Source organism: Babylonia areolata, chromosome 3 (assembly GCF_041734735.1).
Source record: "Babylonia areolata isolate BAREFJ2019XMU chromosome 3, ASM4173473v1, whole genome shotgun sequence".
Classification (NCBI taxonomy): domain Eukaryota; kingdom Metazoa; phylum Mollusca; class Gastropoda; order Neogastropoda; family Buccinidae; genus Babylonia; species Babylonia areolata.
This window is the reverse complement of record NC_134878.1, coordinates 34,626,744-34,647,008: the sequence shown is the minus strand read 5'-3', so window position 1 is coordinate 34,647,008 and position 20,265 is coordinate 34,626,744. Positions and strand designations below refer to the sequence as shown.

The following is a 20,265-nucleotide window of genomic DNA, read 5'->3' as shown; positions in this document are numbered from 1 at the left end:
CGCACCTCCTCCTCACTATAAACAAAGTCATCATGCAAGTCATCAGTCATCCTTCATCCCATACCATCATTTTCCCCAAGCCCTGTGGCGACAGGCGAGCGACGAAACGACAGGTGTGGGTACACTGGCAGTCATAGCAGCGGACCTGCACATAGGCGGCTCAGGCCATAGGGTCATTTTTCACCGACTGGAGCAGCGGTGGAGATCGGCAGCCCCCTGAGTGACTGAGCAGCCCTCTTCAGGACAGGACTTCTCACCTCCATGGCATGAGGAAGGGGCTAGAAAAGGTGCCCCAAACATTGCCTGCTCCACACCACCCTAGTCAGCATACCGCGGCTGATGGGGACCCTACTCAAGCAGTCGACACACAAAGGAAAGAAAGAAGAAAACAAGGAGCACCCCATTGACCACTGCCACATGGAACGTGCATACGCTTCTGGACAGACCACAGAGACGCACAGCACTTATTGCAAGTGAACTAGCCAGGTACAACATCAACATCGCTGCCTTAAGTGAGACCAGACTGGCAGAAGAAGGCAAACTCTGTGAGTAAGGCGCAGGCTACACCTTCTTTTGGAGTGGTCGCGAACCTGAGGAGAGACGTGAGGCTGGAGTTGGCTTTGCAGTGAAGACAACCCTTGTTGGCAAGCTGGCTGGCCCCCCGAAAGGAGTGAATGATCGCCTGATGATGATGAAACTCCCTTTATGCAATGGGAAGAAGTTTATCACCATTGTCAGCGCCTACGCGCCCACCATGACCAACCCAGATGAGATCAAGGACAAGTTCTATGAGGACCTGAACGCTGTCATCACCACTGTTCCCAATGCAGACAAGCTCATCATTGGTGACTTTAACGCGAGAGTTGGTTGTGACAGCACCTCCTGGGAAGGCATGATTGGGAAGCATGGGGTTGGTAACTGTAACAGCAATGGTCAACTACTTCTCCAGACATGTGCCAAGCACGACCTTCTTGTCACAAACACCATCTTCTGCCTCCCTACCTGTAACAGGACATCATGGATGCATCCTCGCTCTGGGCATTGGCATCTCATCGACTTTGTCATCGTCAGGAAGAGGGACAGGCAGGACGTACGAGTCACGAGGGCCATGTGCGGCACTGAGTGCTGGACAGACCACCACCTTATCGTCTCCAAACTCAACCTCCGCATCCAGCCCAAGAGACGGCCTCAGGGCATGAAAGCACCCAAACGCCTGAATGTCAACAAGCTGGAGTTAGGCAACATCAAGCAGAGCTTTGCTGACACCCTGGAGGAATGCCTCGAGTCCACCGTGTTGGACAACCAGAATGTGGAGGCAGCATGGGGCGCACTGCATGAGACGGTGTACAACACTGCCATGGAGTGCCTAGGGCCTTCTGCCAGGAAGCACAAAGACTGATTTGATGAGAACTGCATTTCCACCATCAATGAAGAAGCCATCAACCGACTCCCCCAGGTGCCAGTCAGTGAGTCGTTGGATGCCATTCCAACTTTGGAGGAGACCCAGAAAGCTATCCGTCTGCTATCCAATGGCAAAGCCCCTGGCTCAGACTCCATTCCAGCTGAGGTCTACAAAGAAGGTGGTATGGCGCTGACTGAGAAGCTTCATCAGCTGTTCCAGTTCATCTGGCAGCATGAGGCAGTTCCACAGGACTTCAAAGACACTTCCATCATACACCTGTACAAGTGCAAAGGAAATCATCAGGCCTGTGACAACCATGGTGGAATATCCCTCCTGTCCGTTGCAGGCAAGACTCTGGCCAGAGTGCTACTCAACTGTCTCATAGCGCACCTTGAGCAAGGTCTCCTACCAGAGAGCCAGTGTGGCTTCCGGAAAGAACGCGGGACTATTGACATGGTGTTTGCTGCCAGGCAGCTCCAGAGAGAAATGTCAGGAACAGAACGCCGACCTTTACTCCACGTATGTCGATCTGACCAAGGCCTTCGATACTGTTAGCAGAGATGGCCTTTGGAGAATCATGGCGAAGTACAGATGTCCCAGAAAGTTCATCACCATCATACGGCAACTACACGATGGGATGCTGGCCCGAGTCCAAGACAACGGAGAGACTTCAGAACCATTCCCTGTCTCCAACGGAGTCAAGCAAGGGTGTGTTCTTGCCTCCACCCTATTCAGTCTCATGTTTTCAGCCATGCTGACAGATGCCTTCAGAGACGCTGACATAGGCATTGGCATCAGGTACCGCACAGATGGCTCACTCTTCAACCTCAGGAGGCTTCAAGCAAAAACCAAGGTGAGGACAGACACCGTCAACGATTTCCTGTTTGCTGATGACTGCACTCTCAATGCTGCCTCCGAAGCTGACATGCAACACAGCGTCAACAAGTTCTCTGCTGCCTGTGATAACTTTGGCCTCACAATCAGCAAAAAGACGACTGAGGTGATGCACCAGCCAGCTCCAGGAAAGCCTTACATTGAACCAAACATCTTCATCAACGGGCAACAACTGAACGTGGTAGACAAGTTCACATACCTGGGCAGTACACTCTCTTGCACAGCTGTCATCAACGACGAGGTGAATGCCAGACTCGCCAAATCCAGCGCTGCCTTCGGCAGACTCCATAAGAACGTTTGGAACAGGAGAGGCATCACCCTGGAGACGAAGCTCAAAGTATACAAGGCCATAGTTCTTACCACACTGCTCTATGGATGTGAATCATGGACGGCCTACAAACGCCACGCCAAAAAGCTGAACCACTTCCACACCACCAGCCTCAGAAAACTTCTCGGCATAAAGTGGCAAGAGAAGATCCCTGACACAGAGGTGCTCACTCGTGCAAACTTGCCCAGCATCTTCACCATCTTGATGCAGGCCCAGCTGCGCTGGGCAGGCCATGTAGTTCGCATGCCAGACCACCGGCTCCCCAAGAAACTGCTGTACGGCAAACTCCAACATGACAAGCGCTCCCATGGAGGCCAAAAGAAGCGCTTCAAAAACACTCTGAAAGCTTCTCTGAAGGCCTTCAACATCAGCCACGACACATGGGAGCTGAATGCAATGGACAGACCAAAGTGGCGTTCAGCTGTCCACAATGGCGCCAAATCCTGTGAGGCCAACAGAATCGCTGCAGCAGAGCAATGCAGACAGGCCAGGAAAAGCAGTGCCAGCAAGTCCCCAACAGCCACCACCATCCCCTGTCCACACTGTGTCAGAACCATCAGGCGCAGATTGGCCTGACCAGTCATCTGCGCACCCACAGAACCCAAACCAAAATTGGCCTGACCAGTCATCTGCGCACCCACAGAATCCAAACCACCCACCACCAGGATGACCAGATGGTCCTCGTCGATCCTGACGGACGAACCACATATCATGGCCAAAATGCAACTTCAAACCCTCATCACTGGTGAACACTGGATCGTAAGTCCAATGCCTAACCGACTCTGCCATGCATGGTGCTTATGGCAGAAAAAAAGGTACTCATAATACTATGCTTCTGTTGTTATTTTTAGTTGTGTGTGTGTGTGTGTGTGTGTGTGTGTGTGTGTGTGTGTGTGTGTGTGTTCTGTTGTGTAAGTTGAAAAGCATAAGTTTTCTGTTAAAATATTATGAACTCACCAGGGTAGGGCACACGACCTAAAGTGATCAACTCATACAGGAGAATGCCAAATGACCATACATCAGACTTGATGCTGAACCGGCGCTCCAAAGCCGCTTCTGGTGCAGTCCACTTTATTGGGAACTTGGTGTCTGCAACAGTATCATTTTCTTGAGGATGCATCACTTTGTTCTGACAAACCAATACATGCTTCACTGCATGTGTTACGCAGATGCCTAATCAGCTGTACAACCCAATGCACAAGTCAGGCCACTATTATATATATATTTGTATAATGCCTATCACAGTGGATTTCGTCTACAGAATTTTGCCAGAAGATAACACTTTTTTTGCCATGGGTTTTCAGTGTGCCAAGTATGTGCTGCACATGGGACCTCAGTTTATCATCTCACCTGAATGACCAGATGCTGAGTTTGATATTTTCCAGTAAAGCGTGGGAGAAAGGGTGAGTTAGACCCTCATGGACACTGTATGGCATATAAGCATCTTAACCCCTAGGCTACCTATATGACCAGATAACTTGTCAGCGCAAGCATGTATGCTTCGCTGCCACAGTGACGAGACAGACTTTTCTCTGGTTTGCATTCAGTTCATTGACAAAAATACTGGTAGCTTTAGAATGGGGAGTCTTTCTAGATTCTATTCATAGCTAGAAACAACATCTACATCATGAGGCAGTCCTTTATTTGAATGTTTTGGTTGGGTTACTGGCCACAGTGTTTGCCTGACTGCTCTCTTCGCTCGCTCAACAAAATATCGGACTGGCGCTGTGCTCAAGACATGCAATCATGGCGAACAAAATCAACCAAGATTGCTTTCTTTAGATATGATCAGAAAGAATTGAAGCCTAAATTCAAAGGAATAGACAGTGATGAACATTTATAGGACGATTTGATAGAAAATAAAGGAAGCAATCAAGAGAGTGGCCAATATATGACTATCAGTAAGTGATGCCAGCTGTACAGCTGTAGCAGTTGACAGAAAGTGACTGAATTATTAGCAGGACACAGTGTGAGCAATTTTCTTGGCACTCAGCAACGCAGTCTGATGAGACCTGGATCAAGTGACCGTGTGAGAGGGGTGAAGAGGAGGGGGGGTGGAGACTGAGGGGGCGTGGCCTCACATCCATATTATCACTTGAAGAGGTCACAATGCATTGTGTATCTGTCTCTTTTTTTTCTCTTTTTTTTTTGTGTGTGGTTGTTCTAGTATGATTTTGTGCATGCATATATCCATTTGTCCAGAAAATATATTTTTGAGCAAATTACCTGACTAATGTTTGTAATGAACAAGTTGAAAATGTGACAAAAAAGAAAACACTGATTTCAAAACAACAGCATGTCAATGAAAATATATAAAATGGGAAAACATCACATGTTTTGTATTCTTTATTCATTTACCTTTCAGAAAATATATTATTTTTATGGGTTTTCTCCAATAAAAAAGAGTACAGAATTTTTTGAAAATTTATGAAAAAAAAACCCTGGCAAATAGATTTCACTTAAATCTTTTTTCCTGGCAGCGAAAGGGTTAAACCATTCTACCACCTAGCATGTCTGTAACATCTATACAACACTATTTTGTCATAGATTATAACAGCTTTAGTTTCAAGGGGTGTCAAAGTGTGTGTGTGTGTGTGTGTGTGTATAACAAACGGGAGCAGATAGCCTGCCCTGTACATAAAGCCAACATACTGGCCAGGCCTTGAGAGCCTTCCCTAGTTGTGTACAAAACACTGATATAAAATTAAACTAAAATAAATTAACAAAATAAATGAGTAAATGCATCAAAATCTAATGAAAATGAAAAATACATACAAGGAAAATGACTGAAATAAGGGATTATGCCAACATAACTTTGCAACATCTCTTCATGTAGTCCTGTAGTCCTTCTTCTTCTCTACCTGTATGGTGTGATGTTTTGTATGTGTGCAAGATTGTGTGAGTGTATGTGTGTGCTCATCTACCTGTATGTATGTGTATGCACTATTAAAGAGTTTCTCTCTCTCTCTCTCTCTCTCTGTAAGCTTAAAAATTGGGGGTGTTAGTTCACCACGTATATCTGAAGCAGCAACAAGAATAAAACTCCTGAACTCAGTACCCTACCTGCCCTCTGCTAAAGCATAGGTGCATGCAAGCATGCTATCAGTATCAGTATCAGCAGCTCAAGGAGGTGTCACTGCATTCCGACAAATCCATATACACTACACCACATCTGCCAAGCAGATGCCTAACCAGCAGCATACCCAACATGCTCAGTCAGGCCTTGAGAAAAGAAAAAAAAAGAAAAAAGACAATTAAACAAATAAAGGAGTGAATAAATATTTAAATAGGAAAATATATATATGCTATTAGTAGTAGACTGATAATAATAATAATAATAATAATACCAATACCAATAATAATGAATAAATGAAAATAAAATAAAAAGACAATAATGATTATAAATAAACAAATAAGCAAATAAATGTAAAACACACACACACACACACACACACACACACACACCAGATATGCAACAAACATGCAGTTTCACAGATATGAAAGCACAAACAAATACACATAAACGTACGTACACGAGCCCCTACACACACACACACACATTTATACAAGCACATACACATATGCCCATACTCCCCCCCACCCCCACAGCACCCCCCTCCCCCCCCCCCGAAAGCCCCCCCCCGCCCCCCCCCCCCCACACACACATATATACAAATATATATGCTAACAAGTAACAACAACAACGCCATAAACAGTACAAAGGGTGTAAAGGAAACACATCAGTGGCGAGGCAGTGAGTCAGGACTCACTCGCTGTGGCCTCATAGATGTCCTCGTCCTGCAGGATCCTGGCCAGACCAAAGTCTGCCACCTTGACGTCCAGGTGTTGCCCCACCAGGATGTTGGCCGCTCGCAGGTCACGGTGCACAAAGTTCTGAATTTCCAGGTACTCCATGGCATCAGCAATCTGTGAAACACCCGTTAACAGGTCACATAGATACCCAGCAGATATTCCCCACACAAGCTGACAGTCTCTGGTCTGGACATGTTTATGACTATGTGAACACGTCAAATAAACGACTTCCATTTTACACAGTCTGTTAAGTAATTTTCTTCATCTGTACTTCTATTTATTTCAGATATTCACTTTTTATTCCACCCTCCATTTATCCCGTTTCCCTCAACTCACCATTCAACCCCTCCTCCCCCTCTCTCCTCCCTGTTGTGTATAAATTAATACTTTTACAAAATGTCTACAATCACCAGTATGTTTGACATGACAATAAACAAAATTCCTTCTTCTTCATTCTCTTCAGAATACACGAGGTGACTGCCTCCTCTCACACACACACACACACACACACACATGCATGCACACACGCATACACACACAGCCTCACCTGCGACCCCATTTCCACAACAACAGGAAACTTGACCACCCGTCCATTATCATTCCGCAGGTAGTCCAGCAAGGCGCCGTTGACCATGAGTTCGGTGACAATCCACATGGGCTCAGTGGCCGAGCAGACGGCCAGCAGCTGCACCAGTTTGGTGTGACGCAGTTCATGCATGATGCGGGCCTCTTCCAGAAAGGCCTCCGGGGTCATGGTGCCAGGCTTCAGGGTCTTCACCGCCACGTCCACCATGTTCCGCAGCTTGCCTGCCCACCACACCACATGGCAAAATACATGTCTTTACAACAACAACAACAATGAACAACAACTTCAGAATTTACAAAAAAGTTCTCTTTGGCCTGGCATCCCTGACAATCTCCTTCAGAAAATGCAGAAAATCTAGAACTGTTCTTAAACTAACACCCAGAACATCCAGACGTACCAAAAATTATTTTCCTTCTTCTTGAGAAACATATATGGCTACCTGTCTCTCACAGGACAAATAACAAACTAGCAACCATGTGCTGCAACTCACCACCACAGGTGACTTTAGTCAACTGGACATTTCACTGCTATAGACAACTTTAGTTGACATTGTGGGGTCATGTTAAACGGACCATTTTTCACACTGAAACAAAGCTTGACAGTCAACATTGTGGGGTCATGTTAAACGGACCATTTTTCACACTGAAACAAAGCTTGACAGTCAACATTGTGGGGTCATGTTAAACGGACCATTTTTCACACTGAAACAAAGCTTGACAGCTGCAGCTAACTAACCGGCACAATTAAAAATTGGTTAATCTCACCTTGACAAAGTTTCAAGTGGACAAGTCCACTGTATTGTTTTCACATGAATCAAATCCAGTGACTCAGAGTAACAAGTCTAAAATATTTGGCAGTGGGAAGTGTTTTTCACACAGAAACTAGGTGGCAAAAGAGTTCTTGTCATAAACTACTCTACATCTTCATAAGTTTGTGACTCATTTTCAATGTGTACCCCTTCTAGATCTTTATGCTTGGCTGCTGATTCTAGAGTGCTGACAATTCCTCAGACACAAAAAATCCCAAGGTCTGTGCTCTTTCTCAGTAGAATGGAACAAACCACCCTTCTCAGTTTCTTATGTGGATTCCCTTTGCTAGCCATGTGTGTGTGCATGGGCAGATTTGTTTGCTTGTTCATGTATGGCGTACTTGATACAAGTGTATTTTTGCACATGCACAAAGTACACCATAAACAAACAAGCATATTATGTGCACAAATGCTTGTTCATGAAACTACACTGGCTGCCCATCTATTTGATTTGAATCAACACCCCAGCCCCCATCCTCCTCACAACTCCCACTGCTTATGTGAAACATGAATAAACACAAACTGGGTCAGCTGCTTTGTATGCTACATATTTTACCTTCTGAAATACACATTTTGGTACTGATGCATAAGTCAGCATCTCAAGAAACAGCAACAATTGAAGAATCTACATGACCGTTTTTGTTTTTGTTTTTTTATACAACATCAGCAACACTTCATTGTTTCCTGACTTTTACAGAAATGGCAACATGTGGTGTGTGATTTCACATGCGTTTTGTGAAAGACCATCAGGGACATTAAACTGTTTTCTCAAATTTCCTGCAACAATGACAAGTTGATAAATCTAGAAACAGCAACAAGGCATGTGATCCACATATGTTTTGTGAAACACCATCAGCGAAAGTCTCCCCTGTGTCATGAGTATATACCTGTACATATCAATTGGTTACGTGCATATCATATTTTGTATTTTATCATTTCTGTATACTCCTCTTTAACCGAGTGTATATGAATGCACATCTTAGTTATGTGTGATTATCAGATCAAATATCTTATTGGTATTGTGTGCATTGTATTTTGCATTTTATTTTATACAGAATCTGCTTACTTCCTTCTATTTTCTGCTGAATGTTGTCTAGATCTCTGGGCATAGTAAAACATGGTCCATAAGACCTTTTCTGTGTTGGGCATATGTTAACTGTGCATGGGTGTTCTTGCTGGAATGTTGGACAATCTTCTGTGGAGGTAATGCACATGTCACTTTTATGTCAGCAAACATATAACACTGTCTCTTTCAAAGATAATCAACTATTCTAATGGTATCTTGCATATAAATATAGTTTTCTATGAATATTGTACCTAGTGTGCTTTTAGTGCATTGTCTTGTCACAGTTGGCAATGCTTCTCAATCATTTAGACAAGCATGGCTTGGTTGATAGTGTAACATATTGTAATGTACTTTGCTTTAATTGGAATTACTGTAAAGTGCTCTGAAATAAAACTCAAGACCCTGAAGTACACCTATGATACCATCCAGAGACTGGCCCAAAACAGACAAGAGTGGAGGTTCTTTTTGTTGCCCTGCATGCCAGAGGGCAGAATGGGCAGTAGGTAAGTAGGTAAAACACTAAGAGCAAAACTTACTGATTGTGCGCAACATAAGTAAAGTTGTTACCTTTCCAGACCTCCCCAAAGCATCCGGCGCCCAGCTTGGTGGTCAGCTTGATGGTTTCTCGTTTCACTTCCAGGTCCCTGAACTGCACCACAGGGCGTATCCTTGGGCACGGCATCGTCAGGAGCCCGCACAGACCATCCACATGCACTGTGTCCACACAATACACAGTCACCATTCCACACAATACACAATCACCAATGAACACATTCACTGTTTCCACACAATACACAGTCACCAATGAACACATTCACTGTTTCCACACAATACACAGTCACCAATGAACACGTTCACTGTTTCCACACAATACACAATCACCAATGAACATGTTCACTGTTTCCACACAAAGCATGACCACCAAAGAACATGTTCACTGTTTCCACAAATCACCAATGAACACGTTCAGTTTCCACACAATCACCAATGAACATGTTCACTGTTTCCACACAATCACCAATGAACACGTTCACTGTTTCCACACAAAGCATGACCACCGATGGACAAGTGTGCCAAACCATTAAGCAGCACCTTGGACTTTATGAAGATCCACTAACATCAGTAGAGAAATGAAAGCTACGCTGGTAAGGTCACGTACAGCTGCCTACATGGCAGCATAAAAAAAATTCATGTAAAAGCTCACTCTTTTGTATGAGTGAATGAGAGACTTGCAGCCAAGGAATGAAGCAGATGATGATGAAAAAGAAGCATAAGACTACAAGGTGACTGAAAGAAAACTAGTGTGTGTGTGTGTGTTACTACGTAATAAGATCCAAAGGCCTTGCTGAAACAATCCTCAAAGGAACTGTTGAGGGAAGGAGACAGAGGGGAAGACAGAAAAATGATCGAGAGACAAAATTCCAGAAAGGACAGGGAAACCATTTGCAGAGACCTAGGCTTTGTCTTGCAGCTGACAGACCTGGAGGATTCTGGTGAACAGTTCTGTGTGGCACCCCCATGACTCTTAACAGAGTTCAGGGAGAAGAAGAAGAAGACACAATACACACATTGGTAAACATGCAACACACTGGCTGTTTCCACACAACCCAACACATACTGGTCAATACACAAAACTTTGGCTGTCTCCTCACAACATACTGGTGAACACACAACACATTGGTTGGTCCCACACAACACACACTGGTCAACACACAACACACTGGCTGTTTCATCACAACAAACATGCTGGTCTACATACAACACTTACAGTCAAAGTATAGCATTTTGTCACGGATCAAATCTTTACATGTGAATGACGACTACCGGTTAAGGTGTGGGAGGTGTTTTGACATTTCACACATGTTGAACTTGTGCAGTAAAAACCCAGCTGATCACTTGATAATCCAACACACGGTTTCTAGCGCAAAGTCATGTGGTGAGTGGCTTACTGAACTGACATTAGAGAGAGGACATGACATTACTGACATGTGTCGTACGGCCGTCAAACAGATCCACATACAGCACATCAGGAAGGGACGTCAGAAATTCTGGTGCCACCAACAACAGACTAACTATCCTGACAGGCTGAATATATCAGACTAAAACAAGGGATGGTGCCTTGACGTCTCATCATCATTCTGCATTTACCTGAGTGTGCTGTGGGTGTGCAACAGATATACATACAAAGATATGGTCAAAAGCACTGACAGTGAGAGACAGAGTTGTATATGTCACATAAAAAAACTTATCATACTCCATTTTTCACTTTAAATCATTCATCCTTAACACATTTCTGCCTGCGGACGTCAAACCTACGCCCGTGCAGATCTGGGTTTGTCGCCCACAGATGTAGTTTTTTCGTCCGTCTGGTGTACTTTCAATTTAGGTAGTGATTAAAGGGAAGAAACTCTTATTCAAACCAAACCAGAAGAATACAAACGAAAGGAAATTCAAGTTTCGCATGGGTGATTTTGCAGCCAAAAAAGATGAGTTTTAACAAAAATTGACTTTGGATGAGGCTGTCAACAAAATTATGAAGGACTCTGACAGTGAGGAGGAGAATGATGAATCTGAAAACAAAGTCCAGGAGGAAAACAGCAATAATTTCATCAAACTGGGTGCAGAGAAAGGTAAAGGAGAGGCGAATGATTCAGACAGCGCAGGTTTACTCAGATCTGTTGTGATGTATTGTACAAAAAAGCATGTTCTATATGTGGTTTTTTTCTGTTTTCTTTTATTTTAGCAATAATTTGTAATGACTTATCATAAATTCCCTGCCTTTAATTTTTAAAGGCTTCAATACTAACTACAGGTATTTTTGAATAACAATGCCAAATTTGATCAAACCCAAACCATATTTCAAGATTTCATGAGCATTTTTCTGACCATACCCTCTTGCGTCAGCACATGGGTAAAAATTACATGGGCAGGGGCACACAACTCAATGAAAATGGACTGGGCAGAATAGTGTTAAAAAAAAGTCTATACTGACCAAAAACTTCTTTTTTTTTTCTATTTTTCATTTTCATTATCACTGTTTCTTTTCAGGTTTTTTAAGTTTCTTGTTCAAACACAGTAACATTTTGGACAAAGTGTAAGCAGTAAATGCTATTTGCATTTGCCAGTAGCACACCAACATTTTTTCTGCAAAAGACATAAGCATGTGGGCATAAAGAACATGTCTGCAGGTGATCCAACAAAATCTTGCACAAACATTTTGCTGTCGTTGTCTCCATTCTCAACAACTGTATTATGTTGCTTGATGGAAAGCATTTGCTGAAACAACTTTTGTGGCATACTGTTCTCCACCAGGAACAAAGTGGACCAAGTTTCAGCATGAATTATATCTAGTTTTTGTGGTGACATATCTGAGCAATAAAAATAAATAACGCTTGGTGTTGCAGTACTGTCAATTCCACAATGGCAATTTGCCTTCCATTCAACATCTGCTCAATGAGAAGTTAGTTACAAATGGCTGAAATTTTAAAACATAAATGTCCCGTGGCCAAAGCAATACTAGGTCAACCCCACTTTGTTCGTCTGCAAGTGTCCATCTTTGAACCAATCAAGGGGAGAGGGGATGGGGGAAAAAAAGTTTCATCTGACCATAACATATGCAATATGAGCTTAACAGCATAGCAAATTGCTCTTGACCAAAACAAGTTCCACTCAAATCATAGCAACTGGCAGGTCCAGGGAGGTAACGAGAATGGAATGACACAGGCAAGATCCTGCAATCCCCTGTGCTGACAGACTGACCCACTGTGTTTTCACATTTAAAACCACCCTCCCAAAACTTCTGTCTCTGTCCACTTAAAAATGGCCATTGACCCCTTGATTGCTGCTGATGATGCATGTCTCCATTCTTTTTTGGGATTCTTTCCTCTGGGGACTATATTTCTTTTGTTCAGTACTATCAATTCGTCATCATCATCATGTCAATTACAACACTCAAAAGTACATAGGAAACGCACGAGGAAAACTGAAGTTCTCCATCAGCCAGCCCCAGGGAAACCCTACGTTGAGCCCAACATCACAGTCAACGGTCAGAGACTCAGTGCGGTGGAGCGGTTCACATACCTTGGCAGCACACTGTCACGAAATGCGACCATCGACGATGAAGTGAACGTCAGGATTGCAAGAGCAAGCGCAACTTTTGGTAGACTCAATGCAAATGTCTGGAACAGAAGAGGCATTAGTCTTGAGACCAAGCTAAAGGTCTACAGAGCAGTAGTTCTCCCCACACTACTGTACGCCTGCGAAACTTGGACAGTGTACCAACGACATGCCAAGAAGCTGAACCACTTCCACACAACATGCCTCAGGAAGCTACTGAACATCAAGTGGCAAGACAAGACCCCAGACACAGAGGTGCTCGCAAAAGCCACCCTTCCCAGCATCTTCACCATCCTGATGCAATCCCAGCTTCGCTGGGCTGGACACATGGCGCGCATGCCAGACCATCGGCTGCCCAAAAGGCTCTTCTATGGCGAGCTGCAACAAGGGAAGAGATCACACGGAGGTCAGAAGAAGCGGTTCAGAGATACTCAAGTCTCTCTGAAAGCGTTTGATATCAACCCTGACTCCTGGGAGGAATCTGCAGTGGACCGTGACAAATGGCGCGCTGCTGTGCACAAAGGCGCCAGGTTGTGCGAGGCCAACAGGACTGCTGCAGCTGTTGAGAAGAGGCAGGCCAGAAAGTCACGGGCAAACAAGCTCCCTGACAATGATATGCCTGTCTTTGTCTGCCCCGTCAGCGAACATTTCGTGCGCAGATTGGACTATTCAGCCATCTGCGCACTCACAGATAGATTCATGAGCATCCTTCCCCCCACCCCACCACCACCCTCCCCCCATCCCCCATCCCCCATCTGGATGACAACGATGGTCATCATCGATCTCAATGGACACACCACCACCACTATCAATTCGCCATCATCATCATGTCAATTACAACACTCAAAAGTACATAGGAAACAGTTCTTGCACTCTAATTCAAGCCACACGGATCTCATTTCAACAAGGTCCAGCAGTCAAGGGTTTAAGCCAAAACAGCAACTGTTGAAGACAAAAACCAGCAGTTCTTACAATAAGAAAAAAAAGAAAGAAAGAAAAAGAACTGTCCGCTGTTACTGCACTAATGATAATACAATACACTCAATGACAATTACAGTCAGCCTGGAATTACACCAGTTACAACTCATCAACCATGCCCACATGCTGGAAAATGTGCGGGCATTTTTTGTTGAGTAACCAAAATTCTTACCACTGGAAAATGTGAGGGCATTTCTTATTGAGTAACCCATCTTCTTACCGCTGGAAAATGTCACTGAACTGGTCAGCTGAGTACTTAGTTCATAATGAACTGTCTGGTCGAAGCTGGTTAGAAAGTTCCTTTGCTGTCGTTGACTTTTTATACAAACTGGCTTCACAAGTCTAACAAGTGATGGATGAGACACTTAATTCAACTGGGTCAGTTAAGTTGGACTGAAATTTTCAGTAAAAAATCTGTAAAAACAACAGTGTCTAGGCAGAAAAATCAGCGTCCTCAAAAGAATGTTCCTGTCTAAAGTCCTTTCCTGAATAATAGTTCATAACTTAAAAAATAGTGTGGAATGTTTTGCAAGATGTCAAACAAATACATAGAACACAAAGACCGAAGTCCTTGACCTTAAGGAATTCAGCCAATAGCTTGTTAGACTCCACCAGCTCCAGTCTGAAGTCCTTACCTGAATAATAGTCAATGACATCAAAAATAGTGTTGAATATTCGCTTGGAACTGATGTAAAAGCCACCACTATCCATGCTTCTCACGCGGTAGTGCTTGACTGATGGATCGCCAGTTAATCTGTCGCAGTCTCGGACAGACAGTACAAAGGAAGTCTTATCTGTAAGAAAACATGATATCAATAACAGGTAATGTTATACAAAAACGCTGTGTCTGTAACAGGTAATGTCACATTGAAAACACTGTGTTATTAATATGTAATGTATTTGAGAAAAAACAGCATCATTTACAGGTAATGTTATATAAAAACATTTTATCATTAACAGATAATGTTACAGAGAAAACATTGGATTATTAACAGGTGATGTCATAGATAAAACAGTGTATCATTAACAGGTGATGTCATAGATAAAACATGAAATCTTTATCAGGTAACGTGATAGAGAAAACATTGCACCATTAGCAGGTAATGTCATCAAGAAGACATTGTATCTTTAACAGGTAATGTCATCGAGAAAACATTTTTTCATTTACAGGTAATGTCATAGAGAAAATACAGTACTATTAACAGGTTATGTCACAGAGAAACATTGATTATTGACAAAATAACAGGTAATGCCATAAAGAAAACATTCTATTATCAACACGTAATGTCATAGAGAAAACAACGTATTATCAACAGACAGTACAATGGAAGCTTTTCTCTGTAAAACACCCTATCATTTACAGGTAATATATAGTGAGATATAGAAATACTAAAATTATTTCAATGATCGTGTTACATAAGTGACAGGCTTCCTTCTCACAAATGGAAGGTAAACTTTTCATAAAGGGGTGAGGGTGTTAACATCTTTGCATAAAGGGGAGGGAGGTGTTAACATTTTTGCATAAAGGGGTGGGGGGTGTTTACAAAAAACACTGAGAGGCACTTCTTTCTCACACTTGGTTATGTACCTTGTGCTTTTCGAACCAGGAAAGTTCCAGGTGTGTTGCCAGGTAGCAACAACATTTTGTCTGCTTCTTTCCGATCAATGTCAAACCACCAGCTGTAGAAAAATCAATCAATCAATTCAGTAAACAAATAAAAGTAAAAAACATGGTGAAGATTATATCTACAGACACCAACAGTTGTATAAACATATAATAATAAAATAATTTTAAAATAACTGTTTCAACCGTTTGAAAATACCATTTTCTATGTTTCCCAGATCCTGCAATAGAATTGATACCTGTGCAGAAAGGATTCAGCAAATATCAATCCTACACTCTCCTTTCAATAATACCACATATTCCTGTCAAAGTATTAATTCAATCCACAGCCTTATTCCCTGTCCAAGAAGTTGCATTGCCCCAGTGTCGATTCAGACATTGGTGTCTACTGGCTGGTGTCATGACAACATATTATATAGATCTGCATTTTTAGTTGTTCTTAGCATATAAAGATGAATAAGCTAAATGTTTGTGTTCTGTTGCATCATCAAAGTGGATTTTTCTCCAGAATTTTGCAGTGTCAACTGACATGAAGCATGCATTCCATTAGAAATACAGAGCTGATCACCCATGGTGATTGTTAAAGGATCGCAGTTCAGCTTGCCTCATTTGCAAGTCTGGTTCAAAGACAAAGGCAGCATATCAAAGCTTAAGGTGAAGGACTGATCTTTCACCTTATGTAAATGTTGTGACTTCGTGTGATTCAGGGCAGAGAAGAACATGATGGAAAGATGTCCAGCAGTTTGGTCAAATAGCATCACCCACAGTGGTACATGTGTATTGTCAGTAACGTCATTTGCTGTGGTAAACTGGTGCTGCTGTCATTTGTCACCTGAAGTGGTGAAAGGGATCAGGCAAATTTGGTGTTGACAGACAAAGCATTTCTAGAGAAAATGATTTAAATAAAGTTTACCATTGAGACACAGACACAGACACACACAGACACAGACATACACACACACACACAGAAACACACATACACATACACACGCACACACACGCGCGCACACACACGCACACACACACACACACACAAACATGGACAATCCAAAGAGGGTTGTTACACTTTGTTTACACACATGACAGAAATCAATCAATGGCTAAGGTGGCTCAAGACATAGCCAAAATGAAACAAACACAGTAAGAATTGAAGGAACAATGAAAGACACAACAGAGACAAAACCAGGACCACAGTCACTCACTCTTGGGCTTGTGGAGTGCCATCATCCGTGCAAACATAGTTGCAGGGAACATAACCTCGCTGGCCATTCTTCAGGTGCAGGGCCAACCACCAGTCACCATTTTGTCTGGAATCAGAGGATCTGAATCAGCAATGCCTTGAACACACTAATCTTAATTCAAACACGGATTTTTTTCAACAGATGGTAAACAAAAAAAAACAAAAAAACCCAGTAATGAACCCAAATATACACACAGATTCAAAATTCATGTTTGTTTACCGTAAAGTTCGGTCTATTGAGCGCATTGGTATATAAGCTGCACCCACTAAATTTTGGAAAAAATTGAACTTTATACATACATAAGCCGGTTTATAAGCCGCTTTTATTTCCAGTACCGGAACACATACTGATACTACAGAAAAGCTGTCGATACTGTAGGTTATGAAATAAACACAAGCGGGAACAACACAAAGAAAAGCAAGCGAAAATACTGCTAGTGCCACAAAAAAATAATAAATAAACACAACGAAAATAAGATCCATAATTTAGGGATAGTCACATTTATTCAACATCATCCTGCTCACTGAATCCACTAAAATCTTCGTCTTCAGTGTCTGAGTTAAAGAGAACCAGCACAGCTTCCTCTGCCATCTTGTCACTGACTTCAGCCTCGCTTTCACTTCATGAACATGAAGGTGGAGGTCGCTGCTGGTTTGTCACTTGTACTGTCGTCTGCTAGGTCGACCTCCTTCAATTTGAAGGCTGCATCATAGGCATAACGTCACGTTTTCAGCATGATGAGGGTGTATGCTTGAGCAGAGTAGAACTGAATGCTGATCTGAAGGCTTTTAATGTGTGCGGATTTGATTTATAAAATGTGAACAGTTAGCACACTATCCTGAAGCTCATCCAAAAATTCATGGACAGAAATCATGATTTTGGTGAGTTGAAGGGCAGCTAAGAATAGACGAGAACGTGACACTCCTGGGATCGTTAAAATCTGCAAATAAGCCGCATCATTGTATAAGCCGCAGAGGTTGAAGCTAGGGTAAAAAGTCACGGCTTATAGACCAAACTTTACGGTATATGCAGATGTAAATCTAACTGATCTGAAACAATATTTATTGTTCAATTCTTTTTCTTTGCTTTGTGATATGGTGATGAGAGGCCTTGGGAAGACCACACATAGACACACTATACTTATACACAAACTATACATATATATACACAATACATGCACACTATATACACATATTACATACACACAGGGACAGTCACATACAACAACACACTCACTATGTGATTCACTAATTCAACAAGACACGCACTGAAGAAGTTATTTCAAAACAGACCAGATAATAATATCTTACGAATTGTCATCAACTTGGAGACGATCCCCCTTCCTGAACGACAAATCATCTTCATTGATGCCATCAAAGTCGTATATTGCTCGCACAATCAACACATCTGAAAGAACAAAAGAAAATGATTACAACAACTATAGTATATAAACAACATGCTATCAAAATAACCATATCTGAAATAAAAATGTTTAAAAATGCAAAGACGGCTTTGGTAGCCAAGTGTATATATGTTTTACTTTACAGTATTTCAATGTACTTACTTATTTCTGAATTTCGTGTTAACTATTTTACTTCAATTTTTATGTTAATGTTTTACACTACCTAAGGTAAGCTCAGCTGTCTCTGCTCTTTAAAAAAGAAAACAAGAGAGGCAAGGCCTTCAAGACTCACTTGTGATACACTTTTAAAAAAAAATCCAAGCTTTTTATGTATTGAGTGTAATTTCAAAATGTAATGTTTAAGATGAGAAAGATCAGTTTAAAGCAAATTAACTCCCCTAGCATTACAGAGTAATTTCCCTTTTTTACTATCAGCACCAAAACGTTTGCAAAATAAATAAAACTTCCATGCTTAGCAAAAGAAGTTCCTGTTTGAACAAAAAATGATAATAATGACTGCTCTAGCTGTTGGGTCAGAATATCAGATCAAAGTGCCAAGTTTAGAGAATACAAAAAATATAAATATAACAGTAAATGCAGTTTGCTTATAATTAGGCTTCATTCTTTTTTTTTTGTGCCCATCCCAGAGGCGCAATATTGTTTAAAGCAAGATGACTGGAAAGAACTGAATTTTTCCTATTTTTATGCCAAATTTGGTGTCAACTGACAAAGTAGTTGCAGAGAAAATGTCAATGTTAAAGTTTACCACGGACACACAGACACACACACACACACACAGACAACCGAACACCAGGTTAAAACATAGACTTACTTTGTTTACACAAGTGAGTCAAAAAGGCAGAAGTGGTGTCATGTGCATAGATCCATCTGCATACTTTGACACCTACTTGAAACTGAAAGAATGCAAAATTAACTAGTCATCGTGGTGAAATGGTTAGCATCATGGACTGACAGCTGGAAGATGTGTATATCAGTGTACATGAGAGTCACAGCCCATGAAGAAGAAGAAGAAATCAGTCTATCTTGTGTCATCTTTTCATTTAATTTTCAGAAATGGCTAAGTCCCAGAACAACAGAGTTACTCAATAATCATGCTCATTTCAAGGAAAGATAATTCAGAATTACCTGATAATCATACAGGAATTTCCTTTTTACATGTGGCCACCAAACTCTTAACAAGAATACATAGCAAAAACTTACTAAATAGATGGATGACAATGGAAAAGTTGTTGAAGAGCAGGCTTCATAAAATCGTATTTAATGATTAATCAGAACTACACCTTATCATCTTTTGTTGAGAAATGTTTGAGTCGAAAAAGCAGATAATTGTATGCAGCTTTCAAAGATCTGAGAAAGGCTTTTGATTCAGCCAAACATGCTTCCTTGTTTCCAACTTTATATTCCTTTATGTCCTTCACAGATTCTTATAACATATACAATTAGAAAAGTGTCAATTGTATTTGTTGCATTTCTCCCGGAAGACTGCAATGTGTCTTTTTTTTTTTTTTAAGGGAAATCTTTTTTCTAAAATCATGTGTAATCTAAAATACTTACCATGACACACTTTAACCATCAGACCTCTGCCAGAGTCTGCACCAATGGGTCAAGCTATTATATGTGGAGTAGTGGCCTAGGGGTAACGCGTCCACCTAGCAAGCAAGAGAATCTGCGCATATGGGATCAAATCCCACACTCCCAAGTAATTTCTCCCCCTCACCTTGAGTGGTGGTCTGAATGCTAGTCATTCAGATGAGATGGTAAGCTGTGGTCCAGTGTGTAGCATGCACTGTACATAAAAGAACACATGGCAACAAATTCAGTCGAAATATCAATACTGATAGCAAAACAAATACACATGCAGGCAGAAAACACACACACACGCACGCACGCACACATATATACATATATGGAGAGAGAGAGAGAGAGAGTGATGGCCTAGAGGTAACATGTCCGCCTAGGAAGTGAGAGAATCTGAGCACTCTGGTT

General features: G+C 42.0%; 1 protein-coding gene across 1 annotated transcript in view; it reads right to left on the bottom strand.

Moving 5' to 3' along the window:
* The window catches only part of LOC143280299 (proto-oncogene tyrosine-protein kinase Src-like), a 43,383-nt gene that overhangs the window by 7,799 nt on the left and 15,319 nt on the right, over nucleotides 1-20,265 (bottom strand). Inside the window, exons 3-10 of the mRNA XM_076584930.1 lie at nucleotides 18,167-18,282; nucleotides 16,818-16,922; nucleotides 15,580-15,671; nucleotides 14,627-14,785; nucleotides 9,465-9,611; nucleotides 6,985-7,244; nucleotides 6,395-6,551; nucleotides 3,582-3,713 (exon numbers count right to left, since the gene is read on the bottom strand). Coding sequence (XP_076441045.1) covers nucleotides 3,582-3,713; nucleotides 6,395-6,551; nucleotides 6,985-7,244; nucleotides 9,465-9,611; nucleotides 14,627-14,785; nucleotides 15,580-15,671; nucleotides 16,818-16,922; nucleotides 18,167-18,282 — 1,168 coding nt within the window. The remainder of the gene's footprint in view (nucleotides 1-3,581; nucleotides 3,714-6,394; nucleotides 6,552-6,984; nucleotides 7,245-9,464; nucleotides 9,612-14,626; nucleotides 14,786-15,579; nucleotides 15,672-16,817; nucleotides 16,923-18,166; nucleotides 18,283-20,265) is intronic.